This window comes from Cydia amplana, chromosome 18 (genome assembly GCF_948474715.1).
Source record: "Cydia amplana chromosome 18, ilCydAmpl1.1, whole genome shotgun sequence".
NCBI lineage: Eukaryota > Metazoa > Arthropoda > Insecta > Lepidoptera > Tortricidae > Cydia > Cydia amplana.
The window spans coordinates 8159414-8184912 of NC_086086.1; the positions used below are offsets into that span (position 1 = coordinate 8159414).

General features: G+C 38.1%; 2 protein-coding genes across 2 annotated transcripts; one reads left to right on the forward strand and one right to left on the reverse strand.

Moving 5' to 3' along the window:
* Window positions 1–373: 373 nt before the first annotated feature.
* On the forward strand, window positions 374–10251 carry LOC134656596 (arrestin domain-containing protein 2-like). The gene is made up of 7 exons (XM_063512152.1): window positions 374–536; window positions 2326–2475; window positions 4831–4955; window positions 5533–5631; window positions 6826–7008; window positions 8023–8211; window positions 9709–10251. The coding sequence occupies exons 1-7, from the start codon at window positions 419–421 to the stop codon at window positions 10249–10251; spliced, it is 1407 nt and encodes a 468-aa protein (XP_063368222.1). The 5' UTR covers window positions 374–418.
* Window positions 10252–14800: 4549 nt separating this feature from the next.
* LOC134656474 (arrestin domain-containing protein 17-like) lies at window positions 14801–25069 on the reverse strand. The gene is made up of 8 exons (XM_063512011.1): window positions 24928–25069; window positions 24441–24608; window positions 23169–23377; window positions 20955–21137; window positions 17400–17585; window positions 16387–16824; window positions 15074–15143; window positions 14801–14885 (listed from the first exon to the last, which is right to left on the reverse strand). The coding sequence occupies exons 1-8, from the start codon at window positions 25040–25042 to the stop codon at window positions 14821–14823; spliced, it is 1434 nt and encodes a 477-aa protein (XP_063368081.1). The 5' UTR covers window positions 25043–25069; the 3' UTR covers window positions 14801–14820.
* Between the last annotated feature and the right edge of the window lie 430 nt (window positions 25070–25499).

The following is a 25499-nucleotide window of genomic DNA, read 5'->3' on the forward strand; positions in this document are numbered from 1 at the left end:
CTGCACGTCACTATTAGCAGTGACATTGACAGCTGTCAGTGTCACAGGACGCTTCGTTCCTCTCGAAATCTACTGTGCCTTCTGTTTTGTAATTTGAATTAAACCATATTGCAAACTAATAGAGCATCATTTCCTACCATTACCTTTGGTTTTTCATTGTTTTTGGAGTAGGTTGGGTGGTTGACTAGGCGCCGGGTTAACCAAGGTTATGTATGTAGAGTTTTTAAAACTATAGTTTCGGATAAGTTTGTAATTGTTTTCATAATCAAGAGGTTTCGTTAAGTTTTCTTATACAAAACCCCGTAAGTAACTCCGAATTTTGATGTAGAATTGTGTTCAAGAGACGAGTGATAAGAAGTTAAATTAGGATAGTGCAATGACGTCGATTACTTTTTTTTCAGTGTAAGAGGTATTCCTAATGTCGGGATTTGCGAACGGAAGTATAACTTTGGACGAGGAGCGGGACGTCTATTATGCCGGTCAAGTATTGTCAGGAAAGCTTGAGTTTGGAATCAATCAGCCACTTCAATTCAAGGGTAAATAAATAGTGCCAAACTTATTCTTGACCTGTTCTTGACAGATAATTGTAATTCATTGGAATTTGCACCATATTGCAAAGATTTAAAATCTATATTAAAATGTCTATGTTCTACTTTTGAGCCAAAATAAATGATGTTACTTTAGAACAACAAAACCAATGATTCTATTATTAGGTGATGTATTTTAATTGTTCAAATACTGACTGGTAATTTTTAGGGTTCCGTACACAAAGGGACCTATTACTAAGATTTCTCTGTCCATCTGTTTGTCACCAGGCTTATCCATAGAATTAATATGACTAGAACAACTGTCAATCTTCAAAAGTGCGACCTAAAATGAAATGCAAGTGTGTGCGTAAATTGTCTATGTGAGATCGAAAATAGTGATGTCATGTTACAACATATTAATAATCTGTCGATGTTTGATTGCTTTATCGACTACTTTTTCAAATGTGTTATTTTAAACATTAAAATTCTACGACATTATGACGTATAAATAACACTTGCACTGCGTGTACTATCAAAATCGTTGCAGACTTATCTTAATGTAACTCTTACTGTGTTGGAAAGTGAAGTTTAAATTTACCGCTAAACATGAGCACCTTCAAAAAGGTATAACAATCGTTATTATTTAAAGTCGGTTATAAAAGCTAATATCTTAATGATGTCTTGTGAAGAAATAATTACATATCTATTAATATACCGACAAGTTATCGATACTGTCATATGAACATTTTGTCAAGCCCTAGCGTAAAGTAACAGGTTATGTTTTTACACAAAATATTTTAAATTATAGACTAATATGATAAAATATTAGCACACAAAGGAAGAAAAACTTATAATAAACTTTATAAACCGGCTTCTTACACTTTTTACGCTGTTATTTTGACAAAATATCGTTATGAAAATTTCGCTAGGAATATCATAAATCCTCTGAAATTTGTGTTTGCTTGGATTATTTGGCACTGTAACACTGAAATCCGGCACACTACAAGACGCAATCTTCACTGAATTACTTTATTTAATACTTTTCGTCCTAATCCATGTATATTTTTCAATTTTAAAATTACTGTGATACGCTCTTGGCCGTCCGCGGCCGTCGTCAAAGTCAAAAGTGGTCACGTTTTCTCATTGGTAGTCTGACTCTTTCGCACTCATGGTATGTTCATATACGTGATGGCTTCCCTTTCGCACACTTCAGCTGTCTGTCAAGCGCGAGCGCGAAAATGACAAGTCTGTCGGCTTATCTCATGAATCGTCACAGATGATGTATGTCTGTTGCCACTATAACAAAAAAAATTAAAAAGTACGGAACCCTCGGTGGGCGAGTCCGACTCACACTTGTCTGGTTTTTTTAAGACTGACCATACTAAGTTTGCACTTGGCTATGACAATGCATAGGTACATATCCCAGAATAGGACCAACCTTTTTTGACATATCTCAAACTACACAAAGATCTTTTATATCTTACCATCTCAATAAATCTAATACCTTTAAACGAGCAATTCTTGTTTATTTATTTATTTATTTATTTATACATATATATATTTCGGGGATCTCGGAAACGGCTCTAACGATTTTGATGAAATTTGGTATATAGGGGTTTTCGGGGGCGAAAAATCGATCTAGCTAGGTCTTCCGAGCGAAGCTCGGTCACCCAGATATTGTTCATTAAATTACTTGATATGATAATAAAAAAAAAAAACCATTTATCTCAGGCATAACACGAGTAATAACACTAATAACTATTGCATGTGTGCATTGTTTTTTTTTTCTGTTACTCAGCCATCAACATAGTGTTTCATGGTGAAGCCAACGTGTCTTGGGAGGAAACAGAGGTGGAAGAGTATGATGGAATGCGGAGTTACAACAACATACAATATGGCGGTGAAGAGGTGTTCTTCCATGTAGAGCAATGTGTCTGTGGAGGTGTTGGTATGGATTTTTTATTTTTTTTATACGGAAAGAAAATATATTATCTGGCACACCTACTTTGTCAGTAGAAAAACGGCGGCAAATTTAGAAAATGTATGTGCAGAGTTGACATCTCATATAAAATTTGTGTTTCGCGCCTTTTTCTACTGTCTAAGTATAGTTCATTTTTTCTTAACACACTTCCAAATTTTAAAGAGTTACATTCATAAATCTTTTTAGTAGTTTTTTTTCACATTTTTTTTACGTTGTTTGCGGGTCTGATCTCATATTAGGGGCATTTCCCGTGAAGCGGACAGGGTAAAATGGTTGAGGTTTCCGATTTCAATTATATTCGAGTATGTTACACATGTATGAGTTCTCGACACACTCACAAAATATTTTTACAATTGGAAGCCTATTTCATAAATTATGGGTCTTAGAAGATTTGACTTAAGGCGAGATTTACACTTCTTTAAATGCCACGACTCAGTTAGAGGAAGTATAATAGTGAACCAAACTAACTGCTACATTTAATTAACCCTTAAATTGCCTTTATTACCTCATATTTCGATTTCGTTTATAACTTTTTTTTTATGAAAAAAAAGTGTAAAATATTTTTTTTTTACTTTTTTAAAAAGTTCGCATTTAAAAAAAAAATTTTTTGCTTGTTATTTTGAAAGCCTATATTATGTTTATACTCTACGCAAAATATTCATAGTGGGCCGCAAAGTAGTTTAGGAGCTATACGAATAACAATTACCAAAGTGCGGCGTCAGCCCCATAGTAGCATCACAGTTACGACGACACGTTTTCGTTTCACATACATTTTAAATACTGTTATTAATGGTTGTGTCTGATTAATTCGGTGATTTCCCACTAGTTACCACCAAATTGTCACCAGTGGTAACAACTGGGATTTTTTCCCCACCTGTTCCCACTGGAAACAATTGAAAAAAAATCCTAGTACTAAAATACTAGTGGCATTTTATCTCAGGGGTCATTCATTAATAAAATTAAGTCACACGTTTAGGGGGAGGGAGAGGTCAAGAAAATGTGACAGGTTGTGACTTTGTGACGTCACTTCAACTTCACCATTTTACCCTGTCCGCTTCACGTGAAATGCCCCTTAGTCAAAGTTCTATTCTGATTATAAGAATTTAATTGACATACTAGTCAATATTTGCGCGCTTTTACCATTCCAGAGTACACCGGCTGCATGTGCGTAGGCATGCGCGTGCGCTAAAATGTTTGACCCGCGCACACACACGTCACGCAAGCGGTGTGCCATCTCCCATAGGGATCTGTATATTACAACGCGTACGTGCACGTCTGCGCACACGCACCCGGTGCACGGTGGACTGGATGGCTCGAAAAGAGGACATTCTCGCACTTTTGTCAGAAAAACATTTTTTGAAAAATGCTATCCGATAGAGAATTATTTAAGGAACAATAAATGTGGTATACATTTTTTCGAAATAAGGCATATTGACAGCAGAAAAAAATAAAGTCTGTTTTTTTTGTATGGGACCCAAAAATAGGTATCTTGTTTCTCAGAAACTATTAGAGGTCCCGTCTTCTACCTTTCAAGACTTTGTTTTTCTACTTTTATAGAGTAGGAAACGATAAGCAGATTTTTTTATACAGGTGCTGGTTTTTTTTAGTCCAGTAAAAAGTCCACACATTTTTGATTTTTTCGTTTGTCTTTTTTGGGATTCCACATTATTTTTCGATAGTTAAAAGTAAAAATGATAATAACACATAATGGATGTAACGTTTATTAAGTTATGAAAAAAATCATAAGTAATAACTAACAACAAATTTGAACCAAAAACAACTCTTTCCCAAAAAAATTGTCAATAAAACGTCGCATGTGTAACTTTTTATTATTATTATAGAATTAAACTATCGAAAAATAATGTGGAATCCCAAAAAAGACAAACGAAAAAATCAAAAATGTGTGGACTTTTTACTGGACTAAAAAAAACCAGCACATGTATAAAAATCTGCTTATCGTTTCCTACTCTATAAAAGTAGAAAAACAAAGTCTTGGAAGGTAGAAGACGGGACCTCTAATAGTTTCTGAGAAACAAGATACCTATTTTTGGGTCCCATACAAAAAAAACAGACTTTATTTTTTTCTGCTGTCAATATGCCTTATTTCGAAAAAATGTATACCACATTTATTGTTCCTTATATAATTCTCTATCGGATAGCATTTTACAAAAAATGATTTTCTGAAAAAAGTGCGAATGTCCTCTTTTCGAGCCATCCAGCCCACCGTGCGGTGTGCACAGGCCTTAAGGTTCATTTTATTTTCATACCAATTTGAATCATCTTGCCTAGACATTAAGCTCTATATTCAAACATTTATCCCAGGTGTATCTCAGCTACAGCCCGGTAGCCACCTCATTCCATTCCGGTTCCAAATACCGCCCACAGTGCCTTCGAGCTTTGGTACAGGACATGATGATGAAGAGAGAACCATTTATTACTTTGTCAAGGTAACTATGACCAATATTCTTGTAAAGTTAGACCGAGCTAAGTTGGCAGCGATTTTAATAGCCCATCAGACTTTGCAAATGTTATTTGAACGTCATAATTTCATAGAAATTTGACGTTTAAAATAAAACATGCATAGCCTGGGCTATCAAAATCGCTGCGAACTTAGCTTGGTCTTACTCTATGGTCAACACTATTAATTGACAATGGGCTACATGCATGAAAGATATTTTATAATATTTGTTCAATTAACACGTTCAATAATACGAAATTCATCGATTCCTGAGTAAGGGGTTTTGTTCTGTGTGTTTAAGTATTTCTATATTATATAATTGCATCGTTGACTGAGTACCCTCAACACAAGCCTTTTTGACCTTACGGTGGGCGTAGTCAATTTGTGTAAGAAAATAGTGTCGTATAGTATTGATATAAATATTATAAAGTAAACCTTATCGGAATGCATGAAGGTTTATATTAAACGGTAACCGTGCGCGTCTGTGGACCTCTTTGGCTGAAGAGTTAAGTATGTTGATAGTTATTAGAGGTCTATTTAGTTATTTAACTTCAGTAATTTTCTAGGCAGTTCTCGAGTACCACGATGGTCGTGCAAGCGAGGAGTTGGAAAATTATTTCGAAGTTGTGGTGCCACTGGATTTGAACCTCAACCCGGAGATGCAGGTACGTTATAAACAATAAAATTGGTATAAGGGTATGTAATCACTTTAGATAGCCTATAGGTGCTTGTAACTGGAATGAATTCGAAGGTGTCTCATGTACGTTGTCGAGTCTTTTTGGTAGGTGTACCTACCTACTAGGTACAGGTAACCTAACCTATAGAAGTATATACATGTTAGTACAGCCTCAAGTTTTTGGAACTAATGCAAGTCCCTTGCCGTGAACAAAGTGATCACTGGCGACATTACACATAAGTAGGTACTTACTTAACTTACTAGCAGAAACAAGGAATTAAATAACACATCATTATTTGCATGCGCGATGTCCGATTGAGCTAAAAGTTAGCGTATCTAAATAACTTCAGTTACATTACGGTACCCAACTATAAAGGGGCTGATGGAGACAAGGTGGCCGTAGGAACTCTGTAATAAAACAACGTAACTTTATTAAGTTAGGGCTCAAGATAGTCTTGATTACGCGAAGCCAAATGAAAAGTATCGGCAAAAAAACTTGTCGGAAATTGACTTTTTTTCCCACAATTACCAGAATTTGATACATTCAGGCAGGCGTGGCTCACTCCGCGATTTCGTCGCTTTGCTACAGGTAGCTAAAAGTACATCCGTTCCACACCAATTTTGGGGAAAGCCATAAGCCGCGCGTGGCGCTGTCGCCACCTAGCGGCCATATCTGAGCTGATCGTAACAGACGCGTTTTGTTAGAGAATGAGTCTTCTGTACTTAGTACTATTATTTATTCTGTGACAAAGGCACGCGAGAACGCGGTATTGGTTGGACGATGTCCGTCTTGAATATTTACTAGTCTCTGGTCATGGTCAATATAATGAACAACTACACAACTTGATATTATTATTATTATTATATTGTTTAATACACTAGCAGCTGAAAGCTGATGCGTGTATATCACTGCACTTGTTTATTTTAACGATTAATGTTCATTTTTTGTTGTTTTAAGTGTTTGTCAAGTCTGTTTTTAAAACTGTTCACTGAAGGAGCACATATCACTGTTACTGGTAACTTATTCCACTCACGTACGACGCGGTTCGATAGAAAGTGCTTCCTAGGATTGCTTGTACTGGGAACTCGAATAAAATCAAACAAATCATCATTGAATCATTTAGATTTTTTTTATTTGTTAACTGAGTACCTAGTACTATGTATTATTTATTCTGTGATTCAGGTAGAAAACGAGGTTATCTTCGAGGAAGTCATCAGCTCCTGTTTCTGCGGCTCAGGGCTACTCAAGGTGACCGTGACGCTGCCGGCTACCGGCTTTGCCCCTGCCATGGTGATGCCTATTGCTGTCAAAGCTGACAACCAGAGCTCGGTGGAGATCACCAAGATACTCTTCGAGTTGGTTCAGGTATGTATTATAATCTATCATCTTCCTCGCGTTGTCCCGGCATTTTGCCACGGCTCATGGGAGCCTGGGGTCTGCTTGGCAACTAATCCCAGTAATTGGCGTGGGCACTAGTTTTTACGAAAGCGACTGCCATCTGACCTTCCAACCCAGAGGGTAAACTAGACCCGTATTGGGATTAGTCCGGTTTCCTCACGATGTTTTCCTTTACCGAAAAGCGACTGGTAAATATCAAATGATATTTCGTACATAAGTTCCGAAAAACTCATTGGTACGAGCCGGGGTTCGAACCCGCGACCTCCGGATTGCAAGTCGCACGCTCTTACCGTTAGGCCACCAGCGCTTCTTAAGGTATGTATTATAATCATGGGGATATTTTCTGTTAGATAAAAGCTGAGGATCTATCCAAGGACCAGTCAACTCAAAAGCGATAAACTTCAAGACCTCGGACCTTGTTGGCACCTTCGGTACTTCATCTGGCTCTGTCTGATTCAGTTTCTTTCCAGAAGTAGCTTGAAACCTGTTAAAAATTAAATATGAAATTTTTGTTGTATCAGATTTTAAAACGGTGGGGTAGCTAGCAGTGGCGGCGCGTCAAACGTATCCATATAGGCAAGCTAATTTGGCTTACATATTTCCTTTATAACTCTGCTCAAACGTCCATAAACAGGCAAGCCGGTGGGAATCGGCTTTTATGGACGCGCCGCCACTGGTAGCTAGTTATATGCTAGTGGTAGAATCTGTGCGGAAAGAGAAGAGTCGTAGAATGTATGAGGCCCAATACATTCCACGACTCTTCTCTGTCCGAACAGATTCTAGTACCTACGTATTCTTGTAATGTAACTTATTGAAGATCCCAGCTCTCATCCTATATTTTCGTGATCCGGATTTTATGGCGCTTAGCTTTCAGGCTTTTTTTCACGGGTCAAAAGAGCTCGTAGAAGTAGTTTTACAAGCCAAGTTTTATACTAGTCGAACGTGCGGTTTACAAATTAACACGATTTTTTTCTCCAACAGAGGGTCAAATACTTCAGCACGGACCCACCGTCAAAAAAAGAAGAACCGGAAACCAGGCTTGAGTACTCTAAAACCGGTGCCGTTCCAGCCAAGACGAGGAGGAACTTCGAACACAACTTCCAGATACCGGACTTAATACCGGTTATCACACAGAACTGTAATACCATCAAAGTGGGCTACTTTTTTAAGGTGAGTCCTAAAGGTGCGCCCAGATAGAACGCATGGAGCGCGTTAGCGCGCGAGTGACGAGTTCGAATAATCTGGACACACTTTTAAAGGTGTCAAGTGGTGGAGAGTCAAAACTGTTTGAGATTCACGCGAATTTGAACCCAAAACCAGGGGGGTGTCACTCCGCAGTTTAGGTACATTTGGCCGGCGCGCCCACCGGACAGGCGTATGGCAGTGGGCTGCCGCTCGGCGTGCACGATAGTCGTGTCACGGGCGCTCGCGCAAAATTGAAAATACACAATGGCTTCGAAACTTACTTCCGCGAGAATCAGACATGCTATCTTCGGATAAAAAATGTATGTTTACATAATCAACGTTTGTAATTGCTACATATTTATCTTAAAAACAATAAATCAGTGGGTATAGGTATAAAAACTTGTCAAGTGATAACCCCGTGGCGACACTCACAGCTCGGTCATAAAACTGCGGCGCGCAAAGGAGATCACGGTTCGTGCGCGGTTATAAGTTTTAATTTTGCTTGCAGGCGGCGATATAGGTGTAATTTTATACCTAAACCTGACTTTTGTGAAGGAGTAAATTTTCTGTACGGTAGTACTATTAGTTATTCTGTGCCAAAACCTAAGTTTTAACTTTGAAACGTCACGTCATGCTCAAAAATGTCAGTAGCACGCTGAGATCATGGACGCAAGCGGTAACTCGAGAGTTCTTAGTGTGGACACACTGGACACGACTGTTCACAACTTCACATGGTCGTTCTTGGAGGGTTTAAAATCGCAACTATTACCACAGAATAAATAATAGTACTACCGTCATAGAGAAAAAAATACATAGAGTGCTCACTCCATACATCAGTTTTAGTACCAAAAAGACTATTAGCATCTAGCATCGAGTAGCGGAACTATGAGTACCTACTGCTACTTGACAATAGATGTAGCACCGACCGGAAAGTCTTTTGCTGTTGAGATAAGACTTTCCGGTCGGTGCTACATCTATTGTCAAGTAGCAGTACTGATAGTTCCGCTACTCGATGCTAGATGTAGACACTGAAATTAATAGTCTGAACTGATGTATGGAGTGAGCACTCTATGTATTTTTTTCTCTATGCTACCGTACAGAAAGGTCACTTCCTAACAAAACCGAAGTTTGACAGCGATTCAGGGACGAATCATGCCTGGGACCTTTCGGCTTGTCAAAATTCAAATAAATATTTAAATGTGAGCAATAAAGATATTCTATTCTAAATAAATAAACAATAAGTCTTTATCTTATCTTATCTGTGATCGTGCACGCAAAAGGACGTCAAGTGGTGCCAACCCTAATAATTGCTCGGAGCAATGCTAAGCCAAATGGAGCCGAGTTTGCCCGAAAGGAGGAGTGTGTCCCCACTGCTATCACTGCGCTACTACAGACTATAGTACTAGTAATCTATTTTACATTGCCATTGCATTGCATTATTAGTAGTATTTGTTTACCAAACCCAATTTATTTCATTTCCAGATGAAATTAGTCCTCAGCGGCTGTAACGACGATCTAGACGACGAAATGGAAATTTGTCTCGGCCAAATTCCCATACGAGAAATGATAGACGGCGACTACGTACATCCCCTACAAAGTGACTTACCTAAAGGCCCTATACCCCATCCAGGAGAACCACCTATAGAAATACCCCCTTATGTATATCCGTCACAGACTTTACAAGTTATTTCTAATTATACTGTAAGTGCTTATGCGTATCCTAATCAAAATCAACCTTACCCTGGTCATGGTGTTAATCCTAGCACTGGCGCGAACCCACCTTATCCTGGTGGAATCCCACCTTACCCAGGTGGTAACCCTATTGCTACCCCGAACCCACCTTATCCTGGCGGATACCCACCACCTGGCGTCCCTGGACCTAACCCTCCCTATCCTAGTAACCCTGCCCCTGTGATAGGGTTTGTGGCCAGTCCAGTGTACCCTGTTGCTACGGGAACCTCTACGCCTTACCCTGTTGCTACGGGAACCTCTACGCCTTACAATCCAAGCGCGCCTCCGGAGTAACTTTCACCTAATGGTAGTTCACAAAACGGGAGTTTTCGAGTCAAAATAATTTGAACCTTCTATAAAGCAATTGAATTTCATATTTAAATGACAGCGCCAATCCTAGCCGTGTCGTGTGTTCGCGACCGTTACTGCTGCCATATGAATATGGAATCTAACTACTGTATAGAAGGTTCGAACTTCTTTGACTCAAAACGCGCACCGACTCAGGCGGTTTGTGAATCCTACACAATACGGCACCGTCAGGACATTTTACAAAAACGTCCAATAATGGAGACCGTTCGAAGTATTTTACAGATGGCGCCAGCACAGTTTACTCTGTCAATACCTAGAATTGAGTCAAATTATTGTTTTTTTTTTTAATATTATGGCCTAAAAACTAGAGAAAGGGGCAAGCTATGATGGCGCCATCTATGCAAGCCTTTGACAGTTGCCAACCCCATTACACTTAATTTAATGAACATAGTCTATTTTAAAGTGTAATGAATATAAAGTTATTTTATTGCTGTGCATGCCGTGCCTTTAAAATTAGTGATAAGCATAAATTATATAATTGTATAATTTTTATAAAATTAATTATAGTAACAAGTAATCTAACATCACCAGCCGGCCTTTGGTGGTCATGCTTTGATCGACAACGTGGACGGTGGACGTCACATTCTAACACGTGGTATTATTCATATAACAATAAACAAATATTTTAACTTACATTTACCCAGATATTGCAAATCAGCGTGGTATGTGTATGGGTTACCCAGCAATGGGGTAACCCCAAAGGTATGCAAAGGGTTTACTTTTCTTACAAGCGACTGTACTTTTATATAAGATTTAGCTCCATCTGATCTGATTGGTAGCTCTACATAAACTGAAGCGAACTAGATTCAGAATATAATTAATATTAGATATGATGGTTATGAAGTTATCTATATTGGACTACTTGAAAGAACTGTCATTGTTAATCCTTCAGCTTTCCTAATAAAGTCGCTTTTTGAGGGCCAGGTAATTTTAAATATATCTACGGCTAGTAGAATTACAAACTACGTTGTTAAAAGTTCACTTCTAAATTTTTATAAAGCATAACTGCCATAACAATGAAGAAATAAAAACAATCATAACTTTTATAAGTAACGTACCTATTTCCTGTTGTACTACCTCATGTTTATTTGTAATTTTTGATACTATTTTGTACAAGAATGTTGCTGTATTCAAAGCATTTTACTTATCGAGTATAAAAGTCAAATATGTAATCACAAATCGAAATAATGTATAAAATAAAATTATATTATTTTTTATGTAAGCTGTTATGTTATTTGTATGTGCCATTAAAATAAAAGGTGCTATATTTCAGAATGTACCTACTTTTTACGATATTATACATGTATACACTATTGAATTGGTTATTTCTCTGTAAGTGTCTATATTACCTACAAAATATTCTATTGCAGAAATAAATTATTAATTTCTTATTAAATAAGACTGTACTTTTATTTGTATATTACTTAAATAAAAAGGCGTTTTAAAATAAGCTTTTATTAAATCTCACAGATTCTCACGCGCGAAGATAAAATGTCTTTCTTATAAAAAATAAATGCTCTTACTCCCTTAACATCATTATAAAATAAAATCATAATTCAAAGATCAAAATGCAGAAATTGTTTAACATTTTAAAATAAAGCATCATATAAAAATACACGAGTAGAAAATTAACATTATATGAGGTCTTCATTCTTATATCTACTCTAGAATAGCACCAGGCATAGGAAGATTATAACAATGTTGTATACCTACATAAGCATATCGTATATCTATTTGTGTTCAATGTCGCTATTACTTGAATGCTACACACTTAAGAGTCTTAAGACAACATCTAATAAATAGTCTGGCAAGCCAACTTTGTCAGTAAAAAAAGGCGACATCGTTGGAGTTTACTTTTACTACGCTTAGGTCGTAACTCTTAAAGCGTAGGTCGATTTCCTGTACAAAGGGTAAGCATGGCCAAACTGCCCTTAGGGAAAAAAACAATTTCCTTTTACTGGATTATTAACCTATGTATATGTAGTGATTTCACCAAATATTAAGCCTCAAATGCTACAGTTTAAAAAAAAATGCAAAAAAAGAAAAATCATTTTTATTTTATTACAGCCAAAGTACTAATCCGATTTCTTTGTAATTTGTGTATGTTGTATATATAATTAAGGTCGCTTTCTGAAAAAAATTATATTGAATTATCTCTTAAATATAATAGTACAAAATTGAGATGGAAATTTTCATAAAAAAAAAATACGTGCGAGATAGCGACAGTTATCAAATTTACATATTTTATGTAGAATTTAATAATGTTTAACATATATTTTTTTCAAAAATTAAAATCGGGATTAACAGTGTGAAAAACTCGAATTTGTAACATCCCATAATACTCTCTCTTCATACAAGCAAAGCTAAGTAGTCATAAACGAATGAAGTATATTGTGAACGCAGTCTTTACGAATTTGAATTTAGAATGTGACGTATTTTATTCATCAAAGGAACCACAGACTTGTCATTTTCTAATTCTATGAGTATAACGTAGAAGTTATTTTGTATGAAGAGAAGGTATTATGGGATGTTACAAATTCGAGTTTTTAACACTGTTAATCCCGATTTTAATTTTTGAAAAAAATATATGTTAAACATTATTAAATTCTACATGAAATATGTAAATTTGATAACTGTCGCTATCTCGCATGTTTTTTTTTTATTTTTCTGAAAATTTTCATCTCAACTTTTTACTATTATTTTAAGAGATAATTCAATATTATTTTTTTCAGAAAGTGACCTTAATTGTATATACAACATACCCAAATTACAAAGAAATCGGATTAGTACTTTGGCTGTAATAAAATAAAAATTATTTTTCTTTTTTTGCATTTTTTTTTTAAATCTGAAGCATTTGAGGCTTAATATTTGGTGAAAGCAGAAAGCACTACATATACATAGGTTAATAATCCAGTAAAAGGAAATTGTTTTTTTTTGCTAAGGGCAGTTTGGCCATGCTTACCCGGCTATACCCTTTACAATTCCGCGCTTTTTTTGGATTACCAGACTACATAATTATATTTCGCTAGTTTAAAATTTCTCATAACTTAATTGTTGTACAATTCAGCGGTCGGCAACCCGCGGCCCGCGGGCCGCATGCGGCCCGTGAACCTGTCACTTGCGGCCCGCGAGCCTACCTGGCTATTTTGTATGTAATATTGACAAACGACAATGTCTGGTAAAGTCAGAAATATTAACAAAGTGTGGCCCGCGTCATCTTCGTTAACTACTATGTGGCCCTTAGCTGCTAAAAGGTTGCCGACCACTGTTGTACATGTTTACTGCTAATGAGGTAAAGTTACCTGAAGGCACATTTGACCTTTTTTAGGTGAAGGCTATTTTTAAATACGTACGCAGTTAATAAAGATCATATAATGGCACTTTTTACTATTTCTCTATTAGTATATTATTGGGTACAGTTGCCATCAGATATAACGGAGCGGCCAATGTGCTCACTAATATCTGAACACGCCTCTATTGTCAAGGCGTTAGAGTGCGTGTTCAGACATTTGTGAGCACCTTGGCCGCTCCGTTATGGCGACTGTACATATTTATTTTTATAGTTTAGTGACTTGTGCATGTTTATTTTGTTCATATGATGGAAGACGCGGAACTTATCTATTCTCCTTCCTCATTCGCGCAATAAAAGTATAAAATGTTTTTAAAATTACAATATCTTAAAACTAGTTACACATAATTATAATGACGTAAAAATCTTTATTCTTAAAACAAACCCTTTTCAGATGTACTTTATTAAGACTAGCACATGCACATATACCTATCACTTTCAAATTGTAAAACCTCGACGAGAGCCAATCACGATTTTGCCACACAAACAATCAAACACATGTCTTACCATAAATTGATTACATTCTTAATACCTAAAGCAGTTTCGGAAGCATTATCATAAAAATATAAAGTAACTGGCCTTATCGATACTACAAGACGTATATACGTATACAATAATTAGGCGTTTGTAAATAAGTACTCCATAGAATAGTTTAAGCACCAAAGGTAAAAAGAAACTGCATACTTACTGGTTCTAGCATAGCAGCTCGTAAGTATACTTATTTAAATGCAATGTATGCCAATTGAGACGCATAAACAACTTAGTTCTTATGCTTTAAATCTTACATTACTTACTCAATAAAAGCGCTAAATAATTATTTGACTGAATACATACTTCCTTTTCGTAATAAAAGTATTATAATAAAAAAAACATCGGCTCCTGCAAATGATGTGAAATGAAGAAGGGAGTCTCAATGAGTAGATATTTTTTTTCATTGTATAGAAGTTTAAAAAACAACAATATTTTTTTAAATAAAAAATAAGAATATTTTATAACTCGGTTAAGAGTATAAAACCTTTTAGTTGAATACATTATTTAAGGAATACGAAGACATAGTTACTATAAACGTTTTAAGGACAAGAACTTTAAAATAGAGAGCATTTGTGATTCTGGAAAGCCTTAAAATGTAGAAAATTATGAGCCTTTTATGATTTAAAGTTAGGGTTGAAAGGAGGATTGTTGATGTTGGAGGTGTCATCTATCGGGTTTTCTGAAAAAAAAAATGCAGTTCAGGACTACATCCAGGGGGATAGGATAGAAATCTCTATAGCAATCTACTGATATACTAGCGAAGCATTATAAGCAGCAGGTTTTAATTACTTCCGAATTTATGGACCTTATTCGAAGACATAAATCAGGTTTTCGATACAATTTCGATTTACTTCAAAATGGACTTACTTTTCTCGGCAGAATCCGGCGTTGCTGGTATCAGGCCGGGGGCACTAGCGTTGACAAACGGGCTCGTGGGCTGAAATATAACGTCGTTTTATTTAATTATTAAAGTCATCATAAGCTGCTGTTTTCACAGCTAAACAAACTTATAATAGCCGGTTTAAACTCTCGCGCGAGCCACGAGACGAGCCGCGAGCCGCGCCACGAGACGCGAGCCACCGCTTACACTCGCGTTCGGCTTGTCATTCGGTTATAAACCTTATGCCGTGCCGTTAGTGTTTAAATTATATTAGCTCGACGAGCTTGCGAGCCACGAGGCGAGCGAGTGGCGCGGCTCGCGGCTCGTCTCGTGGCTCGTGCGAGAGTTTAAACTGACTATCAGGCATATACCTAATACTTTGTAATTACTTTCTGTCTTTTCTAAGTTGAGAACCAAAGAGAATAAATAGTATAGAGGGGTCCTGTCATAGTAAATTTTGTAGTCACAGTAAATTAATTGCCAATCGACACACGATTAAAACTGAAAATGAATAAAACTATCAAAAAATGTGTATATACTCGTATGGATAAATGATTTTATTATTTTTATATCATTTTGACCCATGTTCTTTCACTAATACCTATATGTTAAAATTGTTAAATATGAAACGGTGTCGACAACGCCATCTAGCTGAGCATAGGCCAAAGGTGTGTGCGCCATCTATCCCAGAATGACATTTTCTTGATTTCCTAGGCACGTTTTTTCCTTAGACTTTAATCATCTTATACGGAGTTACATATATCTTTGGTTGTACGTACGATCAATAGCTTGCTTGTTATAATGGTTCAAAGAGTAATGGACTAATGGATAACTGCATAATAGTTTTTCAGTACTCTCTCAACTCTCAAAGCGCTGGTGGCCGTCAAGCGCTGGTGGCCTAGCGGTAAGAGCGTGCGACTTGCAATCCGGAGGTCGCGGGTTCGAACCCCGGCTCGTACCAATGAGTTTTTCGGAACTTATGTACGAAATATCATTTGATATTTACCAGTCGCTTTTCGGTGAAGGAAAACATCGTGAGGAAACCGGACTAATCCCAATACGGGCCTAGTTTACCCTCTGGGTTGGAAGGTCAGATGGCAGTCGCTTTCGTAAAAACTAGTGCCCACGCCAATTACTGGGATTAGTTGCCAAGCGGACCCCAGGCTCCCATGAGCCGTGACAAAAATGCCGGGACAACGCGAGGAAGATGATGAAGATGATGAGTGATGACTCTCTCAACTCTCAAACTCAAAATTCGTTAAAATAATTAAAATACTAGCATTTTTTAAAATAAACTCACCCCTATGGGATACGGCACATTAGCCCCAGGCGGCAACGAAGGCACAGCGGAGTACGGAGGCGGATACGGCGAGACCGGCTGCGCACTTCCAGGGTACGGAGAATTAGGATACGGAGACACCGGGTGCGGGCTGGGGTACGGACTAGCGTTCGGGTATGGAGGGTTAGCGACAGGGTACGGGCTAGCACCAGGGTAAGGGTTACCACTAGGGTAAGGGTTACCGCTAGGGTAAGGACTAGGAGCAGGATAAGGCATGGGTTGGTTGACAACGGGGCCGAAGTGCGGCGCGGCGTTTTGATAGTTCTCCATCTGTTTGGGCATTTGGTCTTGCATTGGGTTGGGGATATTGTCCTGGTAGCCACGCAGCGGGACGTTGCCGATGACGATGCGGCGTCTCTCTTTGCTGTCTTCGTGACAGCCGTCTGGTGATACTTTGACCTGCAGAATAATAGAAGGTCAAATAAAATTGAAGAAAATCTCTGATAGGGTTGGTAGTATTCTTACACTTTTGTAATGTCTTTGTTTGAAAACCTCTCATGTGGACGTGTTGACCGTGTGGGAAGATGATTGGCCTTATCCATGGCATTGCCTTTTTTAAAAATTATAAATGGGCTTACTCATGGCCACAGACTAGCCGAGGCGAAGACGTGGCCTACGATGGAGCGAGCCTGCCCAGAAGGTGCCTGTTCACCCTTAATTTGAAGGTTGCCTTAGGTAAATAGGGTTACCCTAATAAGACTTACCACGAAAGTGTAGTCAATACCGATGTACCTACCGGCAGGCAGCTACATTGTAAAGGTGCGAGACGTGTTGCCGGGTATTGGGCCCTTTAGTTTTGTGATGATAAGACATCATCGCAGCTCTTTGTATAATGGACTTGCAAGGTACATGTTATACTCAAGGCAAAGTAAAGTTAATGCCAGGATATGCGGTTAGCAATAGGGTATCATTGAGACAAATATAAGGTTACCCTAATAATACTTGACAAATAGGGTTACCCTAATAAGACTTACCACGAAAGTGTAGTCAATATCGATGTACCGACAAGCGGCTACATTGTACAGGTCCATGGTGGGCATATCCATCTCCACAGTCCAGGTGCGAGACGTGTTGCCGGGTATCGGGCCCTTCTTCAGTTTGGCGACGGTGTCTTCTCTGCTCTTCGTGCCGGGGCGATGGGTCGCGTGGAACACTGTGTTCTGCAAATTAATGCAATTTTAAATTGATAAATACCCAGAGGAAAATTCGGTACCAACAACTAGGGTCTTTGGGGCTTAATTTTTTCATTTTATATTTTTTGAACGTTTTGACCGTACCTAGATCAAGTCAAAATGAGATCAAGTTGAATTGAAAAGTCTCCAAAGAAAAATTCACACAGATACACCTTCTAGTGGTAAAGTTCTAATGTGGCCCCTGAGTCTATAGGAATACGCCTTAAGTCTCGGAATCGGATCTGAGCGCTCTATATTTTTACCTTTTTACAGCAACATTCTTCATTGAACATCGGAGGACCTTACGTATTAGCAATAAGGCTTCATGTCTGTTCAGTACCTCAACTCAAATCCCCGAATCATCTCTAAAAACGAGTCGCAAGATAAATGAACCATCGGCATCTAGACGATTCAAGGTCATTAAAACATGTCGGCTAATCTTAGAACTCCTAAATGATATGTCCCCGGTTTAATTAGGCCCCACAATCGATGAAGTGGTGGAGGTAATTAGATACAACCGAAAATTTGCCCATTTGCGACACATAACTAAATCGAATTAAGTAAATCTATTTTTACTGTTATGTCTATTTATTTACAATCGAGAAAACATTCCTCTTAATGTTTATCAAATTAAACAGAGTCAATGTTGCGTCTATTTTTAGGGTTCCGTACCCAAAGGGTAAAAACGGGACCCTATTACTAAGACTCCGCTGTCCGTCCGTCCGTCTGTCACCTGAAATTTTTACAGATGATGTATTTATGTTGCCGCTATAACAACAAATACTAAAAACAGGATAAAATAAAGATTTAAGCGGGGCTCCCATACAACAAACGTGATTTTGACCGAAGTTAAGCAACGTCGGGCGGGGTCAGTACTTGGATGGGTGACCGTTTTTTTGCTTGTTTTGCTCTATTTTTTGTTGATGGTGCGGAACCCTCCGTGCGCGAGTCCGACTCGCACTTGGCCGGTTTTTACCATATCGTTGTCAAATATCTGCACATGATCTTCACTTAGTTTCTTTGTTTCGAGCCGCTCATTGTGAGCCCGGCTGGCCAGATGACGTCACCGAAACAAAAAAAAACACGATCGCGAAATGAATGACATTGAAACACTGACCTTACACATTCGTATTTCTATTAGGTGTGTGGCGGGAGTCGCGCCGCCCGCCGCGGGACTGGGGCCTATTTCTCAAACGGCATTAGACTAATATTATTACTGAATCGCGATTAGAAAGGGATTGAGATAGCTGTCAATCCATATTGATTTTGACGTAAGTGTATGGAAATCTGTTATTTCTAATCCCTTTCTGATCGCGGCATGATAATACTATTCTACAAACTGTCGATTCATAAGGGTTTAACTATGACAACACACTAATAATATTAGCGTACTGGTTCGAGAAATGTGCCCCTAGGCCTGGTCCCAGACCCCCAGCACTGATGATTGGTCGACGTGCTTATGGATATTTTTTTGTTTTTATTATCTAGACTAGTTATATCTGTCGACTTACTCGTTTCCACTTCCCACCCTGTATATTCGAGCAGTGTACACAGCAGGGATGTTGCGGATGCAGATTATTTGACATCCGCGGACGCGGATGCGGATATTTAAAGCCTCACATCCGCGGATGCGGATGTCAAGATTTGGTACTTAAAAAACGTCAAATATTTCATTTTTTGTAATTTTTATTAAAAAAAAAACGAAACGTTTAGTACATATTACCCTTAGCTCATAGGTACAATTTGTGCTATAGGTACATAACTTTGTTTGATAAGCATGGCTGTATCAGCTTTTGGATCGATCTATTTTTATACCGACAACGGGGAAGCCCCGATTGTTATTAATTTATTATATTATCTAAGCAATTCATTAGTTAACGTTTAGGTTTAATTTAGATACCATACCATACTTTAGTTTACATTGCTATTGACACATCCAGCTTGACAGACTATACTTGTAGCATACCTAGTTTAGTAACTCAGTATCACTAACACATTAGGAACCGGATATTACAAGGTCAGCTATTCTTTATGTTGTATGTACCTACGTATAACAATTATTATTTAGCTATACATCTATTTATAAGTACTTACTGACTCTACCTACGAGTATTTCGGGACATGCTATGGTGTGTTGCTTCAATCAGTGTTTTTCAAACTGTGCGTCGTGAACCCTGGGGAAGTCACCTTCCCAAAGGTCTCACTTATTATGTGTTAAGTTACCTGTTCAATAGCAATGGTGAGGGTCTCAATGTCCACATTGCCCTTGTTTTCGCAGCTGACTTCAATAGATATGGGCTGTCCAGGTCATTAGCCACCTTTGGGTAGCTTAACTAAGGTCTCACTTATTAGGTATGTGTTAAGTTACCTGTTCTATAGCAAAGGTGATGGTCTCAATGTCCACATTGCCCTTGTTTTCGCAGCTGACTTCTATAGGGATGGTCTGGCCCGGGTAATAGCCACTTTGGTTGGATCCACTAAGGTCCCACTTATTATGTGTTAAGTTACCTGTTCAATAGCAAAGGTGAGGGTCTCAATGTCCACATTGCCCTTGTTTTCGCAGCTGACTTCAATAGATATGGGCTGTCCAGGTCATTAGCCACCTTTGGGTAGCTTAACTAAGGTCTCACTTATTAGGTATGTGTTAAGTTACCTGTTCTATAGCAAAGGTGATGGTCTCAATGTCCACATTGCCCTTGTTTTCGCAGCTGACTTCTATAGGGATGGTCTGGCCCGGGTAATAGCCACTTTGGTTGGATCCACTAAGGTCCCACTTATTATGTGTTAAGTTACCTGTTCAATAGCAAAGGTGAGGGTCTCAATGTCCACATTGCCCTTGTTTTCGCAGCTGACTTCAATAGGGATGGTCTGGCTCGGGTAATAGCCACCTTTGAGTAGATCCACTAAGGTCTCCCTTATTATGTGTTAAGTTACCTGTTCTATAGCAAAGGTGAGGGTCTCAATGTCCACATTGCCCTTGTTTTCGCAGCTAACTTCAATAGGTATGGTCTGGCCCGGGTAATAGCCACCTTTGAGTAAATCCACTAAGGTCTCCCTTATTATGTGTTAAGTTACCTGTTCTATAGCAAAGGTGAGGGTCTCAATGTCCACATTGCCCTTGTTTTCGCAGCTGACTTCAATTGATATGGTCTGGCCCGGGTAATAGCCACCTTTGAGTAGATCCACTAAGGTCTCCCTTATTATGTGTTAAGTTACCTGTTCTATAGCAAAGGTGATGGTCTCAATGTCCACATTGCCCTTGTTTTCGCAGCTGACTTCAATAGGTATGGTCTGGCCCGGGTAATAGCCACCTTTGAGTAGATCCACTAAGGTCTCCCTTATTATGTGTTAAGTTACCTGTTCTATAGCAAAGGTGAGGGTCTCAATGTCCACATTGCCCTTGTTTTCGCAGCTGACTTCAATAGGGATGGATTGGCCCGGGCAATAGCCGCCTTTGGGTAGTTTCACTAAGGTCTCGCAAGCGCCACGACTCATGCAACAGCAGCAGTAGGTGTTGCTCATCTCGATCTCGATTGCTTCCTGTGGGATAATGTCATTAATGTCATTTTATTGTCATGCCAATTTTTAATAAAGGTCACAAAAAAAAGGAAACTGAGTGCATTTTGTGCACAAACTAGACACTATTATGTGCGAAGAGCATGAAGTGGGTGACTACACATACATAGGTGCAGTTGCATCTTACAGGTTTTAGGTATATACTATCCTCCGAAGACACAGAAGCAGTTGTCTTGCTTTTCAATTTGGAACCCTTAATAGTTACTCAGTAAAAAGTTAGAATGGATGTATAAGATTTTGTATGTGGGGCCTTAGAAGGCCCACTTCATCTCTATAGAGCTCAATTTTTTGTAGATATTTTTTCTTATGGATCAATACAAGTCAATAGGTACATTATTATTGTATGTACTCGTATTCATGCAAGCGAGGTGCATCTGACGTCAGAAATACGTGTTCTAATGTTAATACTCAAGGAAGATCTCAGGGGTGAAACCCGAAGACTTAAAATTCATTATTTTCCTGTGGTTTATTAGGCAATAAGTAACTTATTATGACGCTCTTTTTCCTTTCATGAGTCAAGGTCTTCAGATCCAATGACCAATGTATTTTTAAGCTAAACTTGGACTAGATAACAAACAGTAAAATCTCCGTTATACCAACCGCAAAACGCTTACTTTGCTCCAAATCATATCATATCCATATTGTAATAAGATTGATAAAGTTTTAATATAAAAACTGTTGGAACACAATCACGCAGAGGAGAGCAAAGTAGGCACATTTTATTATAAATCCTGTAATACCTAATGTTATAAAAACCAGATGCAACGCAGCCATGTGCAATGATAAATGAGCTATCTACGTAAGTGCAATATGCAATAGGGGTCAGAAGTTTACATGTTATCTAACTGACCATGTTAATTGTTACTACAATACTGGCTAGCCAGTAAACGCTGACTCATTATTACATGTAGGTGTTACGAATCCAGGATTTAAATTAGATTATGTGATATTATGTAAGTATATGAACGTATTTGGGCATTTTCTAAAATAAATATCGTAAACCTGATTCTTTCAAACCTGGACGTTCTTGGGCTCATTCTACTCAGAATCGACAGCATTCTCCACCCTTCCATTAAAAAATGATGTCCCAATATGTCCATTCCATTACGTCACGTTTTATTATGAGAAAAATTTTCACTTGTATGGACGTGACGTAGTGGAATGTACAACTTTCATACACATTTTTGGGACAAGTTTTTTTATCATCAGGATTGAATATGCTAGTGATTCTGAGTTGAAAGAACCCAAAAACACCAGGATCCGTGAGAATCGGGTTTTCAATATTTATTTTAGAAAAAGCTCATTTTTGCTACATGTCGCTCGCACTTCTCCAATCTTTTTTTGGGTTCTGTACACAATGGGTAAAAACGGGACCCTATTACTAAGACTCGGCTGTCTGTCACCAGGCAATAGTTCATGAACCGTGATAGTTAGACGGTTGAAATTTTCACAGATGATGTATTTCTGTGGGGCTCCGATGTGTCATTCTATGGAACTTGCTAACTATGTAAACAATAGTCACTAGTAAATTCATATTTTTTGACAGTTTCAATATGGCGGTTTGTTTACATAGTTAGCAAGTTCTATAGAATGACACTTTACAACAAATGTGATATATATGCCGTTTTTTTGCGTAATGGTACGGAACCCTTCGTACGCGAGTCCGACTCGCACTTGGCCGGTTTTTAATTTCTGTTTGCCACTGCATTCCACATAAATGTATACTTTATCAAGTTTATCAAGTTGGGAAATGGTTTTTGTTATAATACTTACCTACTTAAAATCTAGAAAACGACAAAGGATACATCCCTTCAGAAGCCCAGAAGGTGCAACGTGCATCAGTAGTCTCGTAATAAATTGCAAGCTAGTAGAGGGGGTGAGGCAGTTTAACGATTTATTTTCAGACGAAGTTGCGGCCAGATACCAGTTGCTAATGACAGTATTAATATGATAATCGTCATGAAAAACAACAGAGACTTTGAAAAATCTACTTACACTGCAATAGGGATCCGCATTAAGATCCAATGGCGCTATGACCCTCAGCCGGACCTTTTTCTCTTGATCAGTCTTGAAGGCCCGGTCCACCACCACCTTTATTTCATATCGGATGTGGCCATGCTCACCCTCGAAGGACGAGGGACAGTTCACAGGCAATGGGAAGTCGAATGGGTATTCATGTTTGCCTGGTTGTATACTATGTTCGCCTGATGGTAAAAATATGGACAAAATTGAGATTCGACTTAGTGATTGGCAACTTAAGCCGGTTTGGTACCTTTCCCTTCATAAACCTCTCAAACCCTTAATAGTAGTTTATGTGACTGCTACATAATGAGAGGCATTAAAATATGAGTGTGGGTTTAAGAAACGAACGCTAGTGATTTTCTTAATAGGATCACACAAGTGTTTTAATGCCTAATTATGTACAGTTTTACTTTATCTAAACACATACTTAAAACTAATTAAAAGATAAACTGTGCGTCAAATGGCAGTGAATGAAAACTTTTTAGAAGTAGAATATCTATTATCATTGGTGTGTACTATTTTGTAGGGTAGATAAGGAGTAAAAAGCTTAACTAGCAAGCCTTTGGTGCACTTTTCAGTGGACTGTATTTTACACCCTAAAAACATGTATGTAAGGTTGAAAATGTATAAATGGCGCAGACCACTTCAATGCAAGCAGTAATTTATCAGCAAAAGCAAAACAAAACATTCTTTGCTCAAGTGGTCCACTTATCGTTTCCTAGAAAAGGCACACCAAAGAAATAAGGGCTAGGCTAAATATTTTATTATTCAAATAAGAATTCTACGCATGTCACATATAGTTCTAAGTTACTCATATTATTTGGTTTGATTACGGACCCATTTTATTATAAACTAGCGACTATTGCTCTGGTTAACAAATCATACATAAACCTTCCTCTTCAATCACTCTATCTAGTAAAAAAAAACACATCAAAATCTGTTGCGTAGTTTTAAAGATCTAAGTAGGGACCCTAGATAGGGACAGACAGCGGGAAGATGATAGTGATGTTTCTATAAAGTTCTTATAGGCGTACTAAAAGTGTATAATATTTTAAGGAGTAGTTAATCCTAAGGCACTCCAGAAGGCCTTAATAAAAATGAGCTTGCACTATGCCTTCTAAGCATCTATAGGCTAAGCTGGCTAAGAAACTATCTACCATCTGTCAGGTCAAAATAAAATTTTATTTGCCATATTCAAGTACACCATAAGAATTTCCTATATTAAATAAATTTAAAAGTTCTTACCACTTTCCCCTCCAACAAGGTAAATTTTCCGTTCAACATAGACCTCATGAGACTCATGTGTCTCAGTGTAGTGTTCCGTGCGGTGCCCGCCCCGGCCGTCAGGGACTTGCCTGGAGTGTGAGGTTGTCCAGTGGACTTTGCAGAAACCTTTAATTTTCGCATATATACCTAAAATAATAAATAATATTAATTAACAGTCCCGTAAAAATCTTGACTTGGAGGGAAATGGATTTTTTACAAAGAAAACAATAAATCTGAAGGCTAGAATGCCTATAATAGTGGTAATCACGAATGCTGTTTATAGTTAATTCAGTCCTATAAAAATAGTCATGGATTATGAGATTTATGAGTGTCACAAATCTTGTTATTGTTTATCACAGAAGTAAAGTTTAGGTGACAGTTAAATTACAGCAACAAAAACCATACAAAAATGTTAATTAGTATAGTAAAAACAACAGGTTTATAAGCGGCTCTGTAATCTATTTACCTCGAAAAGTTTTCACCTTGTCTTGGTTAAAAACTAACTTGGCATTAACCGTCTGTCCCGCAAAATATGATCCATTATCACTGCCTAGGATGATCCTTCCTTCATCAAAGCCCATGTTGAGATAAACTATTAAGTAACACAAACAAAAAGGTAATTTTTTGGGCAGTCGTGTAATAAAATAAAGAACCGCTCAAGGGCGCAGCGCAACTACCGCTACCGGTCGGTCGGTCCCGTCCTGCCCGCAAACAAAACAAAATTAACTTGACAGTGACAGATCCATGACCATGAATCTAGTATTTTAACTGGATAGGGCATGACTGGTGCCATAGCGACTACCGTAGGCTCAAAGGGCGTAAGGGACAAAATGGCGAAAATGAGTTTTGAACGCAGTTACAAAGTGTAACTGCGTTCATAATTCATTTTCGCCATTTTGTCCCTTACGCCCTTTGAGCCTACGGTAATCGATAGATATAATGGTGGGAATAACTGACCGAACGGGATAGTCTTATGTATCTTTCAGTAGGAGTAGCAGCGAAAGCGCTATTATTGTATGTCCTTGTCACAGTCTCACT

What these genes read in the sequence shown, in the direction of transcription:
- LOC134656596 (XM_063512152.1), top strand. Translation starts at nt 419, where the DNA reads ATGTCGGGATTTGCGAACGGAAGTATAACTTTGGACGAGGAGCGGGAC. An exon ending in ATGTGTCTGTGGAGGTGTTG is followed by an intron (nt 2,476 to 4,830) that starts GTATGGATTTTT and finishes CATTTATCCCAG; the next exon opens with GTGTATCTCAGCTACAGCCC. An exon ending in AAGTGGGCTACTTTTTTAAG is followed by an intron (nt 8,212 to 9,708) that starts GTGAGTCCTAAA and finishes TTTCATTTCCAG; the next exon opens with ATGAAATTAGTCCTCAGCGG.
- LOC134656474 (XM_063512011.1), bottom strand. Translation starts at nt 25,042, where the DNA reads ATGGGCTTTGATGAAGGAAGGATCATCCTAGGCAGTGATAATGGATCA. An exon ending in ATATTGACTACACTTTCGTG is followed by an intron (nt 16,825 to 17,399) that starts GTAAGTCTTATT and finishes ATTATTCTGCAG; the next exon opens with GTCAAAGTATCACCAGACGG. An exon ending in GCCGGATTCTGCCGAGAAAA is followed by an intron (nt 14,886 to 15,073) that starts GTAAGTCCATTT and finishes TTTTTTTTTCAG; the next exon opens with AAAACCCGATAGATGACACC.